This window comes from Engystomops pustulosus, chromosome 2 (genome assembly GCF_040894005.1).
Source record: "Engystomops pustulosus chromosome 2, aEngPut4.maternal, whole genome shotgun sequence".
NCBI lineage: Eukaryota > Metazoa > Chordata > Amphibia > Anura > Leptodactylidae > Engystomops > Engystomops pustulosus.
In genome coordinates this window covers 166872366-166894782 of record NC_092412.1, presented here as the reverse complement: position 1 = coordinate 166894782, position 22417 = coordinate 166872366, and the positions used below count along the sequence as shown (strand labels likewise).

Sequence of the window (22417 nt, the reverse complement as noted above, 5' to 3'; positions counted from 1 at the left end):
GGTGGCGGCGATCCTCTCACTTGATGCAACTAAGGACTAAAGTAGCATGGGAATTCTTGTGGAAGGTTTTAGATAAAATGAGATCTGGGAAATACTTGATGGATACAAGTTCTGCATAAACATCCCAGTGCCTGTGTGTGCATAGGTCGGGTGAGATCCTCCCCATTTTGGTTGGCAAGAGGGGCAAGACAATGATGTCCGCAATCCCCCCTTATTTTTTCAATAGTTGTTAAGGTAGTGGCAGTTATGATTAGGAGAGAAGAAGGGATAGAGGGGTTGAGATTTGGTACAGTGGAAACGAAAACATCACTATATGCGGATGATATGGTGCTTTTTCCTCAGAAAAGCTTCCTTATAGGGATAGGGACATTTTTCAAATATATGGAAAATTGTCAGGGTTAAAAATTAACTGGCCAAAATCAGCATTAATGCCCTTAGAAGAAGGGGGATTGATACACAGTTGCTACTGGATATACCGTATATACTCGAGTATAAGCCTGGGTTTTCAGCACAATTTGCATGCTGAAAATTCCCTACTAGGCTTATACTCAGGTATATAAAATAACAAAATGACTACTCACCAGTCCGACGGCCTGGGAATATCCTCTTCATCTTCATGTGTGCGGCAAGTCTGCGACAGCTCTGTGGGCAGCGTCTCTTCTTTCTTCATGCCGGCTGCAGGTCCGCGACATCATACCGCTGCTGACATCACAGTTGTGCGCCGAACATGAAGAAAGAAGAGGCACTGCCCACTGAGCTGGCGTGAACCTGCCGCACATATAATAGGAGCTGCCCGGGCCGTTGGAATGGTGAGTAGTCAGTTTATTTTTTTACCAGCAAGCTATACCCTAAAGGGGGCTGGCTATATACTTTAAGGGGCTGGAAGGCTATATACTTCAAGGGGCCTGGCTGGCTATATACAACAGGGGGCTGGCTGGCTATATACAACAGGGGATGCAGGCTATATACTACAGAAGGCTGGTTATATACTAGAGGGGCCGGCAGGCTATATACTACACGGGGCTGGCTATATACTACAGGGGCAAGCTGGCTATATACTGGGAGGCTGTGACCATTGAATTTTCCACCCTTGGTTTATACACACTATTAGAAACACTTTATTAGAAACACTGGTTTCTAATAATGGGTCTCAAAAAATATCCCAATATTTTATTGGTCACAGATTCACAGAACCCCAAAATGGATACAAGATTGGATATAGGGAGAATGATAAGTGTCTAAAGCGTATTGGGAAGAAATATTTGATATTTTGAGTAAGATGTTTGAGATTAATTTACAACTTGATGTTTGGGTGTGTATATTGGGGTATACAAAAGATATTAGAGTAACGAAGAAAGAAAGGAAGATTCTGTCCCATATGTTATTCTGTGCTAGAAAAACAATACTTAGGGTATGATTCTCTGAAATATCACCAACAGTTTGGATGTGGAAAATAGGAGTAAATGAGGTTTTAAATCTGGAAAGATGTTGGGGTAAGGCCATAGGCCGAAAGGAAGAATTCTGTAATTAATGGAGTAAATGGCTGAAATTTCATGAAATGGATATCGGTTCCCTCTATTTTCTGATGAGGAGTGGGAGGAAAAGAGGTGGAGAAATGGTAATGATTCCTTATTTTTTCCCCTTGTGCGAGTGTGTTCTCCCCTCATTTGGGGAGAGGGTTTAGGGAGGTAATAAGATTGTGTATTGATGAACTCTAACTCATGTGTATGTTTTATATATTGCCTATATGTTTGCATGCTTTGATGACATCTACCCTATATGTATGTCCTATGAATAGAAGTTTACCGTTTTTATTTCTTTTATTTTGATATATGAAATTATTAAAGTTTTTTTAGAACCCTTAAAAAATAAAAAGACAGGCTTTGGTCCTAAGTTTCTGGCGTTGGTACGCTTATTATATTCTTCCCTCATGGCTAGATACCAGATTGCAAATAATCTCTGCTCTCTACTCCCTTTCCTTTGTATAGAGGGACTCATCAGGTGTGCACACTATGGCTGCTGTCATTTGTGGTCGCACTGGAGTCCCTGGTGGTGGCCTTAAGATCCTCCAGGATGGTACAGGGTTTTCAGTATGGTTCATTACATGAAAGGGTGGCATTGTATGCAAACAACTTGCTACCTTTTTAGATGACTGGTCTACCTCTCTGCCTATAGCAATAGACATTATTACTTTCTTCGGATGGTTATCTAGCCTTTCTATTAATTGAACTAAATTGCCTAGGTATTGCCTCCCTAAGTATGTCCTAAAACTTTTTCTGATATTGGTCTCTCCATAGTCTCTGTTTTAAAGAACATCTATCACCACTTTAGGGGTGTTAGACTGACCTATAACTCATGCTTGTTACCTGTAGGGGATGATCTAGCTTCTTTTAGCTAGTCTCCAGACTCCAGAATCGCAGATAAAGCAACTTTATAAACTTAGCAAAAAGTACTGGAGGTGCTCTGGGTTGCGTCATCCTCCCCCACAGGTAACGAGCATGAGTTGTAGGACAGTCTAATACCCCTAAAGTGGTGATAGATGTCCTTTAAGTATTTAGGAGTATTTATCTACGGCAAATGTCACTTGCAGTTCTAAATATTATCACCCTGCTCAGGATATTCCAACAACAATTAAAAGATTGGTGCCAACTCCCATTATCGGTGAATGGTTGTGCAAATCTGATCAAAATGATTATGATTCCACAGTTATTGTATTTTCTTCACAAGTCTCCTGTTTGGCTCCCAATCAAACTGTTCCATAAGGTTAAAAGTTAGGGGCCTGATTTGGAAGAAATGAGTCCAGAGTAACCAATTAGTGACACTTTAAAGCCCTAAAGATAATGGGGGACTAGCTCTACCTAAACCATGGTTTAATTTTTGTCAACCCAGCTGCAACACTTGAGGGGTTGGGGGGAACTCTCAGAGGGTTCTATATCCCAGAAATTTCTCCGACATCTACTTGGGACTGCTAGTCTGTTGGAAGGCCTGAAAGTGGGGTTTTTTAGCACTGTCAATAAAGATCTCATGATGCGGCTTATAGACAAGATTTGGTGGAAAACAAGACACTTGTTAGGGATAGATGGTTACACTGGACATCGATTTCCAGTGGAGTGACCAGGATGGCCCAACTTTATGAGGGTACAGATTTAAAGTCTTTTGAACAGCTACACTTGGAATTTAGTCTCCCTTGCTATTGCTTTTACAACTTAGGCATTCTATAACGCAACAGGCACGCTCCATGCCAATTAAAACATCCTTGCATAATGTTGTAATAGATATGATTGCTAAACTAGTGAATACCAGGATGATTATTTCAGTGAATTACTCCTACCTACAGGATGCCCATCTCAAACAACTCCCTTTAAGGATATATGCTAAATGGGAACTGGATGTCGGCAATACATCCGATGATCAATGGAGAGAGATTCTGTTAGTATCTGTTAGTGAGGCACAATGCCTTTTACACCGACCCAATTGTTCTGGATGGGGTATAAAAGGCGGTGTGCCTCACTAACAGATACCTTTGGAGCAAGTTCCAGAAGTAATGATCGTTGCTCTAGATGTAACATGTCCAATGCAGACTTGATACATTTGAAGTGGAGTTGTCATAAGTTGTGTTCGCACTAGACAAAAGTCCTTGATCTGATTGACAAAACGTATTCTACCAATGGTACACATACTCCAATTTCTTTTGGGATATGTATCTAACCTTAATATGATAGAGAGTCATAGGTTGGCTGCACTGACTCTTACCAGGGACAGATTGCTATGAGGAGTGCTAAATTGATCAATACAGGCAGTCCCCGGGTTACATACAAGATAGGGTCTGTAGGTTTGTTCTTAAGTTGAATTTGTATGTAAGTCGGAACTGTATATTTTATAATTGTAATCCCAGACAGAACTTTTTTGGTCTCTGTGACAATTGGATTTTAAAAATGATGGATTGTCATAAGAATTAATATTAACACTAAAGCTTCATTACAGACACATTTAATAACTGTTATAGCTGTTTATTGTAGCCCAGGACTAAAGCACAATAAATAACCAATATCCAGAGGTCCGTTTGTAACTAGGGGTCGTATGTAAGTCGAGTGTTCTTAAGTAGGTGACCGCCTGTACTGTTACTTCTTTGCCTGAGACTGGTGTCGCTTTCTATGACTCTTCATCACAGTTTTTTTTCCAGATTGTGGAATATTTAGTAATGAGGACATTTAAAATCATATGGACTTTTTACTTAAAGGAAACCTACCACTTAAAAATTGGTAGTTCTTACCCACAAATATATTGCACCAGCTCCGTCACCAGCTCACCCTGAGCTGGTGCGATGTATTTGTGGGTTAGAACTACCATTTTTAAATGGTAGGTTTCCTTTAAAGACTAATGGATGGTGCACTGACCGAGTGGGAGGGGAAGTATTGTTTTATTGTGTCCTGTTTGTTTAATTGCTATGTTTTTTTTCTTTGTTAAAAATTTAAGAATTATTTGAGTCTTCAATAAAAAAATTATTGGATTAAAAAACACGAAAAAGTTCTGCACCTTCAAAAGATGAGAGGGTGAGGAGGGATTTATACAAACAGGCTTTTATAGCCTCTAAAAGTGATCTATTGTACCTAACTAGCTGTGAAGAATATCCCAGAGATCGCCACAATGTTCAGAAAATGATGCTCCACAGTATTAGAAGTAAATACATGCCTGCATGCGTAGATTTCATTATCAGGATTGGAAACCAGTCAGATCCTAATAAAGGCACCAAGACCAGAGGCTGTTGATTACAGTCATACCTAAATCCTTCCCCTAGCAGTGACTAGGAAGGAGGACCATAAATATATGGCATCTCTGCAAACTGGTATATTAAAGGCTGATGTATATTTACGTGATGTGATCATTATTTTATGGGTGGTAAAAAAGGCAAAAGTCAAGTAATTTAAATATATATTTTCTTTTCACCTTAATCGTTCTTATATTTTGACAGATTTAACCATAGATGTTTATAAGTTAATGTGTTTATTGATATGTGCATTTTAGGTGATGTCAATACACTATGGCTATTTTTTAGGTTCTTCAGGTTCGACTGCGGAACTTAATAACTTAACTGTTGTACTCAGTGTTGGGAGTTAGCAAAAAGGGTAATACTGGTGTGACTGGTCTCAGCATTCCGCATCATCAGTTTACAGCCTTCAAAGATCGTTTTTTGCATCACTGTGACACTGACAATGTAGAATATAATGGGATAATGTGTCGCAAAGAATGCAGGGCGCCGTGCATTGTTAGCGCCTCCTGTTCAGAGCACGGCTGTAGGCTACCCGGGCTACGGCTGTGTGAAAGCAGCCTTAGACAGCTAAAATAAGGATGAATATTAACAGAGAAAGACACCAAATTATGTTCACTTTTACTTCCCAATTTTGGAATGATTACCTTTTCTTGTGCAGAATCAGCTAGATTGCGTAGTCTTGAAGTCATGTTGACTAAAGACTGTTCAAATGCAGCGACTAAATTTGCCTGCAATAAATGAAATATTAAGAGATAAAACTCACACATAAAGACAACTGTAATACAATAAATAACTATAATTGGTTATATTTGTATTACAAAACTATTTAAAATGTCACCACACAAATATGTGAAAGCTGTGATATATATATATGATGTGATATATCCATTGCTTCAGCTCATCACTAGAGTTGAGTTGGCCTCAGTGAGCATGAGGTGTCAGCTGCAACTAACAACCCAGTGTAACATAGGTCACAGTTAAGTGCCTTCAGACAGATGATTGCTTGTTCATGTCCCATAGTGGGACAAATAAAAAGCAGGAAAAAAAAGTTTTAAATAAAAAATGAAATAAAAAAAATACGACCTGTACAATATGCCACACCAGAAAGGCAGTGGGAGATCAGGGAGGTAAAAAAGTGGCTCAAAAGTTGGTGTAGGAAGGACGGCTTTGGGTTCATGGAGAACTGGGCTGAGTTTTTTGTCGGCTACAGGCTCTACAGTATGGATGGGCTGCACCTCAATGGGGAGGGTGCAGCTGTTTTGGGGGGAAAATGGCTTGAAGATTGGAGGAGTGTTTAAACTAGAGACTTGGGGGGGAGGACAACTACACTTATGCAGGGCAGTGACAGTGTAGATAGGGAACTGGAAAGAGTCATAGTCCATGGGGGAGGAAGGTGGGCTGGAATTAGATTGGGGAATAAGAACCAAAGGAATAGGAATAGGGAAAACCATATAAAGTGTATGTACACAAATGCCAGAAGCCTCACAAACAAAATGGAGGAACTGGAACTCTTGATGTTGGAGCGCAAATATGATATAGTGGGAATCAACGAGACATGGCTGGACAGTAGCTATAACTGGGCTGTTACTATGGATGGTTATAGTCTTTTTAGAAATAATCGAATAAATAAAAAGAGGGAGGGGTTTGTTTATAATTGAAATCTTGCCTCAAGCCTGTCCTGCCAGATGACATTGGTGACGGAAATTAAAATGTGGAGTCCCTATGGGTGGTGATAAGGGGAGGGAAAAAGAATAATAAAATATTACTAGGGGTTTATTACAAGGCTCCAAATATAATAAGGCAGCAGAGGAAAAGCTGATAAGACAAATGGATGCGGCTTCAAAGCATGGTGAAGTACTTATCATGGGGGACTTCAATTACCCAGATATTGACTGGGGGGCAGAAACCTGCAGGTCCTACAAAGGTAGCAGGTTTTTGGCGACAACAATTACCTGTCGCAACTAGTCCTGGAGCCAACAAGGGGGGGTGGGGGCACTGCTGGACCTCAGCCTAACAAACAGACTTGACAGGGTATAAAAATGACAGATTGGGGGGGGGGGGGGAATGGGTAATAGAAATCATAATATAATTGATTTTGAATTACACTTTAGTAAGAGCGTTAGTAGAGGGGCAACAAATACTCTAAACTTCAGGAGGGCAAATTTTCAGCAACAAAGGGAAGACCTTTTAGGCATAAACTGGGACAATGTTCTCAAAGACACCCCCCCCCCCCCAAAATGGGACTTTTTCACAAATATTCTAAAAAAAGGCCTGTGAGAAACACATACCTTATGGTTAAAAGCATAAGAGGAACAAGAAAAAGCCAATGTGGCTAACTAATCTTGTAAGGAGAGCAATAAGCAAGAATTATAAGGCGTTTAAATTGCTAAAACACAAATAATACAGAGAAAGATAAATCCTGCAAAAAGCAGATAAGGGCCACAAAAATAAAGACTGAGAGAAATATAGCCAAGCAGAGAAAAAATTTAACATGGGCGTCATGGTGGAAGAAGATGAGTAAAGGGCCAGTCTAATGAATGTCACCTTATCGACTGTCTTTACCCAGGAAAATTCCCTAGTGGATAAAAGGAATGAGGAATGATGAAAATTCTCTTCGGACTATCAACAGCTTAACCCAGTAAGAGGTACGACGCCGCCTCTCAACCACAAATCACCTGAGCCAGATGGCATGCACCCCCGGGTTATGCATGAACTATGTACCGTGATAGACAGACCATTAATTTTAATATTTAAAGATTCCCTGGTTATGTTCCACAGGACTGACCTTTAGCAAATGTGGTACCAATATACAAAAATATATCAAAAAGCGATCCTGGAAACTACAGACCTATTGTTGTGGGGAAAATATTTGAGGGGTTTGTTAGAGATGCTATCCTGGAGTATATAACTGTACATAACCTTATAACCCAGCATCAGCATGGGTTTAGGAGAGATCGGTCCTGTCAGACTAATCTGATTGGTTTCTATGAGGAAGTAGGTTCCAGACTGGATCTGGGGGACGCTGTGGATGTTGCATATCTGGACTTTTTAACAGCATTTGACACAGTACCGCATAAAAGGTTGGTACTAGAAGAAAATCTGTGTATTTGGGTAAGTAATTGACTTAGTGATAAAAACAGAGGGTCATCAGTAATGGCACATTCTCAGAATGGGTTGACATTACCAGTGGAGTGTCACAGGGGTCAGTATTGGGGCCACTTCTTTTTAATATTTTTATTAATGACCTTGTAGTGGGTTTACACTGCCTGGTTTCAATTTTTGCAGATGATACAAGTAAAGTAATTAATACTGAGGTTCATAGTTTAGATTTGTGGAAGTTTGAGGAGTGGGCAGAGACATGGTTGATGAAGTTTAATGTAGATAAATTTAAAGTTATGCAGATGGGGCATGAAAAAAAAAAGAATAATTATGTTCTAAACAGTCAATTACTTGGTAAAACTGGAGCTGAATAAGACTTGGGGGTATTGGTGGATGGTAAACTTAATTTTAGCGACCAGAGCCAGGCAGCTGCTGCTACAATTATGGGATCTATCTAGAGGGGAATAGAATCTCATAATAAATACATAGTTTTGCCCTTATACAAATCACAAGTCAGACCACACATGGAATATTGTGTACAGTTTTGGGCACCTGTTTTTAAAAAAGACATAGTAGAACTGGAAGGAGTGCAGAGGAGAGCAACCAAGATTATTAGGGGAATGGGGGAACTAGAATACAATGACCGATTACAAAAAATGGGATAATTCAGTTTAGAAAGAATACGACTGAGGGGAGACCTCATTACAATGTACAAATGCCTGAACGGGCAGTACAAGGATCTCTCCAAAGATCTTTTTATACCTATTCCTGCGACCAGGACAAGGGGGCATAGCTTTGGAACGCTATGAGATATCCAGGGGATTTTAAGATTGTTTTCTCGTGACACATTGTACTTCAAATTAGTTTACAAATTTGGATGAAATCTTTTGTATTTAGTTTTGAAAAAAAACTAAATTTGGCAAAAAATTTTTTTAAAAATTCTTTATTTTCAACGTTCTAAATTCTCTACTTTTTATGCAGATAGTCATAGCACCCAAATAATGTCATAACTAACACTGTCTGCTTTATGTTTCCATGGTTTTTTTAAGATTCCACATATTTTACTAGAATGTTACGAGGCCCAGAATTTAGGTATAATTTTTCACATTTTTTGTAAAATCACCAAAAGCCGTATTTAGATGGACCTGCTCAACTTCTAATTGACACTGAGAGGCCTAAATAATAGCTAGACTCGTAAATTACCCCATTATGGAAACTACACCCCTCAATGTATGAAAAACCACTTAAGAAGTTTGTTAACCCTCTAGGTGTTTTATAGGGTTTAAAACAAAATGGAGGTGCAGTCTACAAATTGTAATATTTTTTCACAATACACTCATTTTGGGTGGAAAATTATACAAGGCTCCACAAAGTTTGATACCCAATTTCTCCCGAGTACACTGATACCCCATATGTGGTGGTAAGCTGCTGTATGGGCACACGGCCGGGCATAGAAGGGAAGGAGGCGCCATCCAGAGCAGATTTGCTATGTCACATTGTACAGGCTATATATTTTTTTCTTTTTTTAATGTGCACCTATAGGAGCTTATTTCTTTTGCCACATGAGATGCACTTTTCTGGTACGTAATTTTGGGGAATCTATAGCTAATTGGTGAAGGTTTTTTTTGGGGGGGGGGGGGCTGTTAACCATACCATAAAAATATTGTACTATTTTTATTTTATGGGTCGCCACGATTACGAAAATACCTCATTTATATAGATATTTTTATTTTTTTCCCATTTTTACGGAATAAGAAGTAATTTGGCAAAAATGTTAAATTTAGCATCACCATCTTTCATATGCATAATTTTTTAATTTTTCGCCTCACAAATCCATTTAAGGGCTTATTTTTTGCGAGAAGGATTGTTCTTTTTAGTGGTGTTAACATTTTTTAAATCACTTTTTAGAGCATTTTTATAGGGTATTAATTAAAAATTATCTTTTTTGGAGCGTTTTTTTTTTACGGGATTCACTTTGCGGATCTAATAACGATTCTGTTTTATTATGCAGATTGATACGGACGAAGTGATACCAAATATGTGGGGGTTTTGTGTATTTTATTCAATTGTACTGAATAAAAACTAACTTGGAGAAAATCTTGTTCATTGTAGCATCAACATCTTTTCATATGCATAAGTTTTTTATTTTTCGGTTGACAAATCTGGTTAGGGGCTTATTTTTTGCGAGAAGAGTTGTTCTTTATAGTGGGCTTATTTTAGTGTGCAGAACCTTTTTTATCACTTTTTAGAGCATTTTTTAAAAGATATTAATAAAAAATGATCTTTTTTCGGAGTGTTTTTATGGGAAAGTGACATTTTAGGGGCTTATATTTTTATGTATTTATTTTTTATCTATTATAATGTGTAGTGTTTAGTGTTTTTACATGTTTTTACTTTTCCATATTTGAACTTGAACCAGCGACGCTCTGATCGCTGGTTCAAGTTCATTACATTACTCTACAATGCTTTTTCATTGTAGAGCAGTGTAAACTGTGTGAGCATGCAGAGCATGCACAGACAGTTTACAGTCAGATCCGGAAGGGATCTGACTGCACAGAACATCGGGCAGCCCCGGAGCACTAGGCAGACTTCGGGGCTGCCCAGAAGTGGACCGGATCCCCCGGTAAGCGGCACGGGGGATCCGATCCATAGCGGAAACACCCTTACACGCCGCGGTCAAGCATGACAAGGGGTGCAAGGGGTTAACACCCGCGTTTGGAGTCAGCTCTGATCGTGGGTGTTACAGCGTGGTGTCAGCTGTGATAGACAGCTGACAGCCGCTGCATCTGGTAACAGCTCCGTTCGTGAGCCGGTGCCAGAAGCAGGAAGTTATAGTGCATCCTGGTGCGCTAAGCATCTAGCCACCGGGACGTACTATAAGGTCCTGGTGAGCCTAGGGGTTAAAGGTTAAACTTGATGGACTTGCTTCTTTTTCAAGCCTTATATACTATGATACTATGAACATGTACCACAAAAAAAGAAAAGGTATCAACCAGTTCCGTAGATAAAAAGATAAAATTGTTATACCCAGGGCTGCCACTATGAATTTTTGGCAAATTTTGTGACTCCCCCTTCCATAGGCACATTAGTTTCCCATTGTCAACCTCAAAATCTGCACCATCCTCCGAAGGTTATTTTGACAGCTGCTGCAAATAATAGTATTACCTGCTGCATAACCTCATGATATACATATCTGCTGCTGCAGAACCTCATAATACACATCTTAACTGCTGTAGAACTTCATTACACACACTACGGCTCTCATTTGCTACAGAACCTCATAATATACACCTTAGCTGTGGATTTATCACACATTTCACCCCTATAAATGTTGTAAAATTTTGCTGATAGTTAATACAGTTCTGGCACAGCAGACCGGCAGGAAGACAGGACGTCCTTGCATCATATTGTAATATAATGCAAGGACTCCCGTCCACTGTACTATGTGCAGTCCGTGGGAGCTGGCCACCACACGCCCCGCTTCCATGGGCTGTACACTGTTGTGTGCACCCTTCCATAGGCACATTAGTTTCCCATTGTCAACCTCAAAATCTGCGCCATCCTCCAAAGGTTATTTTGACAGCTGCTGCAAATAATAGTATTACCTGCTGCATAACCTCATGATACACATATCTGCTGCTGCAGAACCTCATAATACACATCTTAACTGCTGTAGAACTTCATTACACACACTACGGCTCTCATTTGCTACAGAACCTCATAATATACACCTTAGCTGTGGATTTATCACACATTTCACCCCTATAAATGTTGTAAAATTTTGCTGATAGTTAATACCAGGGTTCCCCAAACTACGGCCTGCGGGCCACATGCGGACCGTTTTGATCCGGCCCCCGACGCTTGCCGCGCCAATCCTGGGCCCCCACGGCGCTCCACAGTCGGGCAGGAGCCTCCGTCCGTCCGGACAGGAAGCTCCTGCCCGTCACTGTATAGTGCTCGGTGCGGCCGGAAACGGCCGCTCGAGCACTATAACTGGAGCGATGTGGCCGGAATACAACCCCGGCGCACATCGCTCCATGAACTAGACTGCGCGGCCGCGTGATGACGTCATCACGCGGCCGCGCACCCCTTCCTGCCCGGACGCGGCAACAAGTTAGGTGAGTGCAGGGTTTTTTATTTTTTTATCAAAAAGGGCAGTAAAAAGATTGTGGTGGCCGGTGCCAAAGGTAAGTTATGAGGGGCAGCTTAGAAAATAATTAATTATGAGGGGCAGCTTAGGAAATAATTAATTATGAGGGGCAGCATAGGAAATAATTAATTATGAGGGGCAGCACAGGAAATAATTAATTATGAGGGGGAGTATAGGAAATAATTAATTATGAGGGGCAGCATAGGAAATAATTAATTATGAGGGGCAGCATAGGAAATAATTAATTATGAGGGGCAGCACAGGAAATAATTAATTATGAGGGGGAGTATAGGAAATAATTAATTATGAGGGGCAGCATAGGAAATAGTTAATTATGAGGGGCAGCACAGGAAATAATTAATTATGAGGGGGAGTATAGGAAATAATTAATTATGAGGGGCAGCATAGGAAATAATTAATTATGAGGGGCAGCATAGGAAATAATTAATTATGAGAGGCAGTCTAGTAATTAATGGGGGGGAGGCATATTCAATAATTAATGGAGAGGGATCCCAGTATATTTAATAATTAATTAGCCCAATTAATTAATTAATTGGGCCAATATATAAAATATTTAATATACTGCACCCCCTTGTGAACTAATTAATTGAGGGGGTACCAGTGTATTATGGATGCGGTCACATGTACCGTTATTTATTTTTAAACTTTAGTCCGGCCCTCCAACGGTCTGAGGGGGGAGTGAACGGCCCCCTATGTAAAAAGTTTGGGGACCCCTGGTTAATACAGTTCTGGCACAGCAGACCGGCAGGAAGACAGGACGTCCTTGCATCATATTGTAATATAATGCAAGGACTCCCGTCCACTGTACTATGTGCAGTCCGTGGGAGCTGGCCACCACACGCCCCGCTTTCATGGGCTGTACACTGTTGTGTGCACCCTTAATTCAACATAAAACATCTGTGTGTATCCTATGCTTCTGTCTTGGATGAAACAATCAACAGCAGCACCTGCTGGTCCGAGGCTGACCTGTGCAGAATGGAAAAAGAAAAATAAGTTCTAAAGTAAGTGAGCAGGTGGGCAAAAGACACAAGAGGCGGACTGCATTACTACTTCTGTAAGAGACTGAGGCGGTTAATGCAGTGGCAGCGTGCATGTCCGACTTGCAGCTTCATTCAATTGGTTTTTGAAAGATCCTAGGGTTTCCACCACTGGGTACCCCACCAAACACCAAGTAATCACCTATCCACAGAGCTGGACTTGCAATGAGCTCATTTCCGCAAAAAGTACCACGGTCTATTTTCTAAATAAATATATTTTTTGTGCTGGAAATACGATGGGACCAATCGCTCAACTGGAGCTGAAGCAAGAAGAGGACCTGCCCAGGGCATCGGAAATGTGAGTTTACTTTTTTTTTTGTGTTGGGCAAAATGGAGGCTGGCTGGCTATATGCTACAGGGGGCTGGCTATATGCTACAGGGGGCTGGCTATATAGTCAATATTTGCCTAGAAAATAAACTTTTTCCCGCAAAACACATTTCAACTTCATTGCAGACCTGCCTTAAAAGGAGCAGCTAACATCGTTTCAGGGAACAAAACATAGAGATTTTGGGTCCGTGGCCTGGAAACTCCCCAGATTTTAATCCCATTGAAAACTTGAGGTCAATCATCAAGACACCGGTGAACTAACAAAAACCAACAAATTGTGACATAATGCAAGCATTGATTGTGCAAGAATGGACTGCTATCAGTCAGGATTTGGTCCAGAAGTTGATTGAGAGCATGCCAGGGAGAATTGCAAAGGTCCTGAAGAAGAAGGACCTGCTGCATTAACTCATTCTAACTGTCAATAAAAGCTTTTGTTACTTATAATATGATTGGACTTGTATTTCTGTATGTGATAAAAAAAACATCTGACAAACACATGTACAAACCAGAGGGCAACAGATGTGAACATATAATATTTGTGTCATTCTCAAAACTTATGGCCAAGACTGTATACTACAAGGGGCTGGCTTGCTATATACTATAAGGGGCTGGCTGGATATATACTACAAGGGGCTGGCTATATCCTACAGGGAGATGGCTGGCTATACACTACAGGGGGCTGGCTATACACTAAAGGGGGCTGGCTATATACTACAGTGGGCTGGCTATCTACTACAGGGAGCTGGCTATATATTACAGGGGGTGGCTATATACTACTGGGTGCTGTATGACTATATACTCCAGGGGGTTGGCTGGCTATATACTACAGGGGGCTGACTGGTTATATACTACAAGGGGCTGGCTATACACTACAGGGGGCTGGCTATATACTAGAGTGGGCTGGCTATATACTAAAGGGGGTTGGCTATATACTAAAGGGTGTAGTTATATACTACAGTGGGCTGGCTGGCTATATAAAAAATTAGTCTGCTTATACTTATGTATATATACACTCACTGGCCACTTTATTAGGTACACCTGTCCAACTGCTCGTTAACACTTAATTTCTAATCAGCCAATCACATGGTGGCAACTCAGTGCATTTAGGCATGTAGACATGGTCAAGACAATATCCTGCAGTTCAAACCGAGCATCAGTATGGGGAAGAAAGGTGATTTGAGTGCCTTTGAACGTGGCATGGTTGTTGGTGCCAGGAGGGCTGGTCTGAGTATTTCAGAAACTGCTGATCTACTGGGATTTTCACGCACAACCATCTCTAGGGTTTACAGAGAATGGTCCGAAAAAGAAAAAAACATCCAATGAACGGCACTTCTGTGGGCGGAAATGCCTTGTTGATGCCAGAGGTCAGAGGAGAATGGGCAGACTGCTTCGAGCTGTGACTCAAATCACCACCCATTACAACCAAGGTAGGCAGAAGTGCATCTCTGAACGCACAGTACGTCGAACTTTGAGGCAGATGGGCTACAGCAGCAGAAGACCACGCCGGGTGCCACTCCTTTCAGCTAAGAACAGGAAACTGAGGCTACAATTTGCACAAGCTCATCGAAATTGGACAGTAGAAGATTGGAAAAACGTTGCCTGGTCTGATGAGTCTCGATTTCTGCTGCGACATTCGGATGGTAGGGTCAGAATTTGGCGTCAACAACATGAAAGCATGGATCCATCCTGCCTTGTATCAACGGTTCAGGCTGGTGGTGGTGGTGTCATGGTGTGGGGAATATTTTCTTGGCACTCTTTGGGCCCCTTGGTACCAATTGAGCATAGTTGCAATGCCACAGCCTACCTGAGTATTGTTGCTGACCATGTCCATCCCTTTATGACCACAATGTACCCAACATCTGATGGCTACTTTCAGCAGGATAATGCGCCATGTCATAAAGCTGGAATCATCTCAGACTGGTTTCTTGAACATGACAATGAGTTCACTGTACTCAAATGGCCTCCACAGTCACCAGATCTCAATCCAATAGAGCATCTTTGGGATGTGGTGGAACGGGAGATTCGCATCATGGATGTGCAGCTGACAAATCTGCGGCAACTGTGTGATGCCATCATGTCAATATGGACCAAAATCTCTGAGGAATGCTTCCAGCACCTTGTTGAATCTATGCCACGAAGAATTGAGGCAGTTCTGAAGGCAAAAGGGGGTCCAACCCGTTACTAACATGGTGTACCTAATAAAGTGGCCGGTGAGTGTATATATATATATATATATATATATATATATATAATCTATATATATATATATATATATATATATATATATATATATATATATATATATACAGGCGGTCCCCTACTTAAGGACACCCGACTTACAGACAACCCATAGTTACAGACGGACCCCTCTGCCCACTGTGACCTCTGGTGAAGCTTTCTGAATGCTTTAGTATAGTCCCAGACTGCAATGATCAGCTGTAAGGTGTCTGTAATGAAGCTTTATTGATAATTCTTGGTCCAATTACACCAAAAATTTTGAAACTCCAATTGTCACTGGGGCAAAAGAAAAAAAATTGTCTAGAACTTCCATTATAAAATATACAGTTTCGACTTACATACAAATTCAACTTAAGAACAAACCTCCAGACCCTATCTTGTATGTAACCCGGGGACTGCCTGTATATATATATATATATATATATATATATATATATACTGGTTGTTATGGATGATAGAACACCAAATGTGTATTGATTTACACCATCATCACTATTCGTATATGAAACAAGGGTGTTTTGATGTTTTCTTTTCCTCCAATTGAAAATTAAAGGGATATTCTCATCCGGGCATTCACATTCAGTTTGATTAATCTGCCATATGTAAACATTTCTTCAATTAGATGTTATTAAAAAATTTTTACCCATGTGAAGATAATTTCTCATAAATGTAGTCATATGGTCCCTTAGAAACAAGACTGTGTCCCTGGATACGGCCACCTCTGCTGGAGGGATTGTACAAAAAAACTAAAGTTTTTTGTATATGAAATGTCTGAGAGTTATTAAATGCCCCGCAGCCATCCTGTGGTAATGATCCCTGAATCCAGGAGATCAGGCAGGACTCAATAACACATGTCTGGCCACCAGTGCCAAATTGTGAGGTGGTTGTATCCGAGGAAGCTATCTCGTTTCTAAGGGCTACATTAATGAGAAATTATCCTCACGCAGGAACATATTTTTTAATAACATCCAATTGAAGAAATGTTTACATATGGAAAATGTATTAAATTAAATGTGATTGCCCAGATGGGAATACCCCTTTAACACGTGATCTCCTGATCACTTGTTCAGATAAATCGGTACAGACTGACAGAATACCAAAGTTAAAGGGAACCTGTCACCAGGGACCTCATTTTCACTAAAGAATGATTGTAAAAGCCCATGACACCTGCAGTGCAAAAATGCCTTTCTGCAGTTTCTAAGCATTTGCATTACAAAATAATTGTGTGTTATAACTAACTCTTGCATCCTGACAAAATCCTTGCATTTCAAAAAACATCTGAATTGTCTGAGCTGCAGGCTGCATCCATCTTTGTGCTCCTGTACAGCTTGTCCTTCCCCCATTGATGTCAGGATGACCAGGCTGCAACCTCTGCGAAGGAGCTGGAGGTGGAGCTGTTCAAGAGCACAAAAGTGGGGGTCTAAACTCTGAGGAGTGAGTAACACAGACAAGGCACATGTTGTTTTTTGAAATGCATCCAAACCAAAGCCCAGCCTCTGGGACTACCCCAGGATTTTGTCAGGGTGCAAGGCAAGTTATAACACACAATTATCTTGTAATGCAAACGCTTAGAGAAGGCAGAAAGGCATATTTGCACTGCAGGTGTAATAAGCTTCTGCAACCTGCCTTTAGTAAAAATGAGGTCCCTGTTGGCAGGTTCCCTTTAAATAAAAGCCCAACGGTAAAAATGCACAAGACAAAGTTTGGCGATATTAGAATGATGTATAATCAGTAATCCAAACAACCCTACAACCTTACAGTAAATTATCAAAATGTATTTATTTCCTTCAAATTATGTTACTTACATTGGCAGACAGCTGAGAGGTCAACACTGCCACTTTCTCTTGTGAGGATTCTAATTCTCTTCGCAGTTTCCGAATTTGCTGCATCGAAAGGAAAATAAAAATAAATTTAGTGGTTATGTAAGATGGTGTTTCTTTCAGAAAGATGGACAGGTCATTATAGAAACTGCATAATAAGAAAGAAGTTAAAATGTACCTCTGACTGCATCCTTTCCTCGGCCTGAAAAGTGTGGCATACCAGTGGAAAAAAAAAGAAGAGAGAAGGTTACAGAAATAGCAGACCTATGCACTTGTTTTAATTTAAAGGGAACCTGTCACCAGCAACCCACTCAATTACCTCAACCTTATGGAAGTCTTTACTGTAATGGGTTTTCCAGGGGTTTTCTGTGTAGCTGCATTTGTCCAAAAATTACTTTTATTCCTTATAGGTTTCCAGTCAATTGTGCAGTGTGCACCCATGGAGATGTCCAGGGACACGCAGGCTGGTGCTTGCGCCGGATTTTAAAACTGATGATCAGTGACGTCGTGGTGTGGACTGAGCGGTGGGGGCAGTTTACCCATGGGAGCAGCTGTGCAGAGGCGGGGGAGCTTGACTGGATCCAAAACCTCTCCCACCTCCGAGACTGGAAATCTATAAGGAATAAAAGTAATTTTTGGACAAACCCAGCTACAACAGAAACCCCTGGAAAAAATCATCTTGAATGGGTTACTAGTGAAAGGTTACCTTTAAAGCATAAGATGATTTTTTTTCATGCACTGCTAATGATCTTAATGTGTTCTACAATGGCAGCGATATATACACAAAACTTTCACAAGTCAGTTCTTACAGAGGAATATGTTGAAGATGCACTTGATGCCAGAGACAGAACTGAACCGTGGACTGAAAAATAAATATTAATATATTAGTATAAAAGGTATAACTGCATAACATAGACAAACACAGCTATAGCTTTTTCCAAAGATATATAAAATTGCACTCAGTTTTTGTAGTTTAAATAATTTACATATTTCAACAATAATAATGATCTGAATAATGCTTGATTCCTGTCTACAATCTGACCATAATGTTTCCATACAAAGTGTTCATTCCCTCTGCAGCTAAATATATACAGTACACAAACACACACCTACGCCTACTTTGTGCTAATCGTCCTTTTGTTACTAAAGTTATGGCATTTTCAGTTCTGAAAGGGTTTGACAAAAATCTTGTTCACCATAGGTAAAGTGGACTGTCTGTCTGTCTGTGCCCTCAAGCTGAGGCCAGATAGCTTGCCCACAGATCCCATGATGCCTTGTGTTCTCTCTCAAAGTAATTTAGCATTAAATCCATTTAGTTTCCCCACAAGTAAACACTGAACACTACACAGTGCACCTACAGAATGTATATGGTGACCAGCTTGGCAGCTTCCATCAAATGAGGGAGCAGGGAACATGTCATAAGTGGAAGAAATCCAAGGACACCAGTTACATGAAGTCTATACCCTGTGCTGTGTGAGAATAGTGAGTTTCAAGATCTCCCCTGTTCTCTCTGCACCTCATCCTGCTCCCCTTCAGTGGTGATACTGCGGATGACCAACTTTCATATTGTTTTCTGTACTCCCCATCCCCCACTGTCCTGGGATGACACAGTTTTTTTTTTTAAACTTCTTTACTTAAGTCAGCATGAATATACATATTATCCATCACTTTGCATATACGCAGATATGCCATTATCCATACAGACTCTATTTTCCATATTTAGGTACAAATTAAACAGATGGAGTAACATACATTTATATTCTGAATCTCTTCCTAACTAAATTTAACATGGGGAATTAACCTTTAACAAAACAGGTTACAGGCAGGTCTCTAAGAGTATATTTGTCGCTTAATTAACAAACACTTACAGTTTTATAGGGCATACAGTGAGTATGTATCTTACATTTCTAGTTAGCTCACACTGGTTGTGAACATATAAGTTGTATATAACACTTTATTGTTGACAGGTATCAACTACACTCTGACATTGGATCTTCATCATTTGTGCCCTTATAAAAAATAGATTTCCTCCAGGGTTCCCATCGAGCATAATATTTTTTTCGCGTGTCATGTCTGTATACTATTATTCTTTCAAGATTACATGCCATATTTACCCTTCTAGTTAGTTCGGAAAGAGATGGTACTTTGGGGGACTTCCAAAGGGAAGCTATGATAGTGATTACCGTAGTTGAGACATGGAATATAATGTTTTGTTCTTCTGGTGAATAATCTGATAATCCTACTCCTAAAAGGGATAATGCTGGTGTTAATTTGCCCTTGAATCACAGAACATTTCCAAAATATATGTAATATATCCCCATATCCTGTCTGACATCTCCAACACATACTTGAGCAGTTCGGAAATATCTTTGCATGTCTGCTAGGAGTGTAATACCATCTATATAATATTTTACTTCTAGTTTCCATATGCAATGTACATTTGGAAAGAGAAGAGGATAGTCTAAATATTACATTCCAGGTTTTTTCATTAACAGTTATCTCTAAGTCTTCCTGCCATTTCTTCAGACAATGAAATCTGTGTGAGAGTGATATTTCTTCTATAGCTCTTTACGCTAAGGTAATGCCCTGCATACTTTTTTCAGGGTTCAAAAACGCACGTTCGAAAGCCGTCTTGGACTCTTTCATATTTGTGTGAATTCCTGAAATAAAATGTCTCAATCTTAAGTACTTGTAGAAATCCTGTTTAGGAATGTGAAATGTTTTGCTAATGTCTGCAAACGCCATTAAATCTCCTTTATCCCAAATGTCTGCTATTTTGTGGATGCCATTTTTTATCCAATATTGTAGATCAAAATTTTCTATCAGTTGAGACGCCACTTCACATGTGAGATCCCCCACTTTTAATTGTAATAATTTGGAGTCTCTAGAATATCTTTGCCATTGGCGGCACCCTGCTTGTACCGTGATAAGGTGACTGTGAAGAGGAGAGTGATAGATGGCTCTTTCCCAGAGTGCAGCTGATACATCCATTTTTTGTGGCGTATTATTTTCTATTTGTATCCAATGTTCATTTGTGGAGGGGAAAAACCACTGTCTCGCCTGGTCCAGTATTGCAGCTTCATAATAACTTGTAGTACATGGGAGGCCCAGGCCGCCTTTTAGTTGAGGTCTGTATAATACTTATTCGGCAATTCTAGATCTACTTTCTCCCCATATGTATGTTTTTATTAATCTCTGGAGTTTAAGGAGATATGTTTTGGTAAGTTGAATTGATACGTTTCTAAAAAGGTATGTGATTTTGGGAAGAACCATCATCTTTACTGCAGCTACCCTTCCTACCCAGGACACATATGCATTTGCATATAGTACCAGATCCATTTTTATTTGATCTAAAAGGGGGATATAGTTATGTTGATGCAATCTTAGAGTAGGATATGTCAATTGTATTCCTAAGTATGAGATGTGGTCATCGGCCCAGGAAAATGCATAACTTGACTTAAGTTCCTCAGTGATTTTATTATCTAGATTCATTCCTAAGATTATTGATTTATTGGCATTAAGTTTATAGTAGGATATGTTGCTGAAATTTTGAAGTAGTGTATATACCAGTGGTGGCGAACCTATAGCACTGGTGCCAGAGGCGGCACTCGGAGCCCTCTCAGTGGGCACCCAGGCCATCACCCCAGCATGAAGTTCACCAGGCAGGACTCAAGAATCTGCATGCAGAATCTTCCTACAATGATAGATGAATTTGCCCTCCTCCTTTCAACTGCGTTGGTGTCTTTAGGAGGCTGAACGATTGAAAGTTGTCAAAGAACAAGGAGAAATAAATTACTGCTTAAATTGCTGTACTGGCACTTTGCAATAAATAAGTGGCTTTGGGTTGTGTGATTGAAACTATGACGTCATCAGCAAATAGACCTATTTTATGGTCCTCTGCTCCTATCCTATCCCCTTAATTTCTGTAGATGGCCTAATGGCCTCTGCTAGCGGCTCCATCATTAGGGTAAAAATTAATGGCGACAATGGGCACCCTTGATGCGTTCCATTTGTGATATCAAATGGGATAGAGGAATACCCATACATAGTTACCTATGCATTAGGTATGGTACAGTATATAATGCCATAATACTTTTCAATGCTTCAGGCATATATCCAAACTTCACCAAGACCTCTCTTAAATATCCCCAATGCACTCTGTGGAACGCCTTGTCTGCATCCAGTGAAAAAAGCAAAGAAGGCGTCCGAGTCCGTTCCACACAGTTTATTAAATCTATAAATCACCATGTACCATCTGAGAAAACCCTCCCCCTGACGAAGTTCACCTGTTCTTTGTGTATGAGACTCGGCAGAAGGGTGGCCAGCATGGCCAGCCTCTCAGCCAATATTTTTAAATATAATTTGAAATCAGTTTTTGAGGAGCGAAATAGGACGAAAATTTGGGGGTTTATCTGGGGTTTTCCCTGGTTTGAGTAAGATTGAAACAGCAGGTAGCAGCATCTCTTTAGGTACTTTGCCGGAAGATTGGATGGAGTTGAATAACGTTGTTAGGTGAGGTGCTATAATTTCAATATGTGTCTTGTAGTATTCATTCGTTAGGCCATCAGGCCCTGGAGCCTTATTATTTTTTAGTGACTTAATTGCTTTAACAATTTCTTTATCTGAAATTCAGGCTTGGTCTCGAGATAGAGTAGGTAGTTCTATACCGTCTAAAAATGCTTTCATTCCCTCTACGGTGGGTTGCTTGGTTGCTTCATCATTTTTTAAATTATACAATGCAGAGTAGTATAGAGCCATATCTTCTGTCATTTGCTGGGGATCATGCACCTTTTCATTTTTTGAGTTAAGCAGAAATGGTATTCTGTTTTTTGTTTCTCTTTTTTTTAGTTGGTGCGCCAAAATTTTACTAGCTTTACTACCAAAAGAGTAGTGAGAGGCTTACATTTTTTGCATATTTATGGGATTTTAGGTGTGTTAACTGCATTAGTAACT

General features: G+C 40.1%; 1 protein-coding gene across 4 annotated transcripts in view; it reads right to left on the bottom strand.

The window, feature by feature from the left end:
- The window catches only part of NAV1 (neuron navigator 1), a 436382-nt gene that overhangs the window by 137826 nt on the left and 276139 nt on the right, over window positions 1–22417 (bottom strand). For 3 of the 4 annotated variants that reach the window (XM_072137230.1, XM_072137231.1, XM_072137228.1), the window contains exons 12-15: window positions 18274–18326; window positions 17643–17666; window positions 17450–17527; window positions 5416–5499 (exon numbers count right to left, since the gene is read on the bottom strand). In XM_072137230.1, coding sequence (XP_071993331.1) covers window positions 5416–5499; window positions 17450–17527; window positions 17643–17666; window positions 18274–18326 — 239 coding nt within the window. The remainder of the gene's footprint in view (window positions 1–5415; window positions 5500–17449; window positions 17528–17642; window positions 17667–18273; window positions 18327–22417) is intronic. The other variant, XM_072137232.1, reaches the window with a different exon arrangement.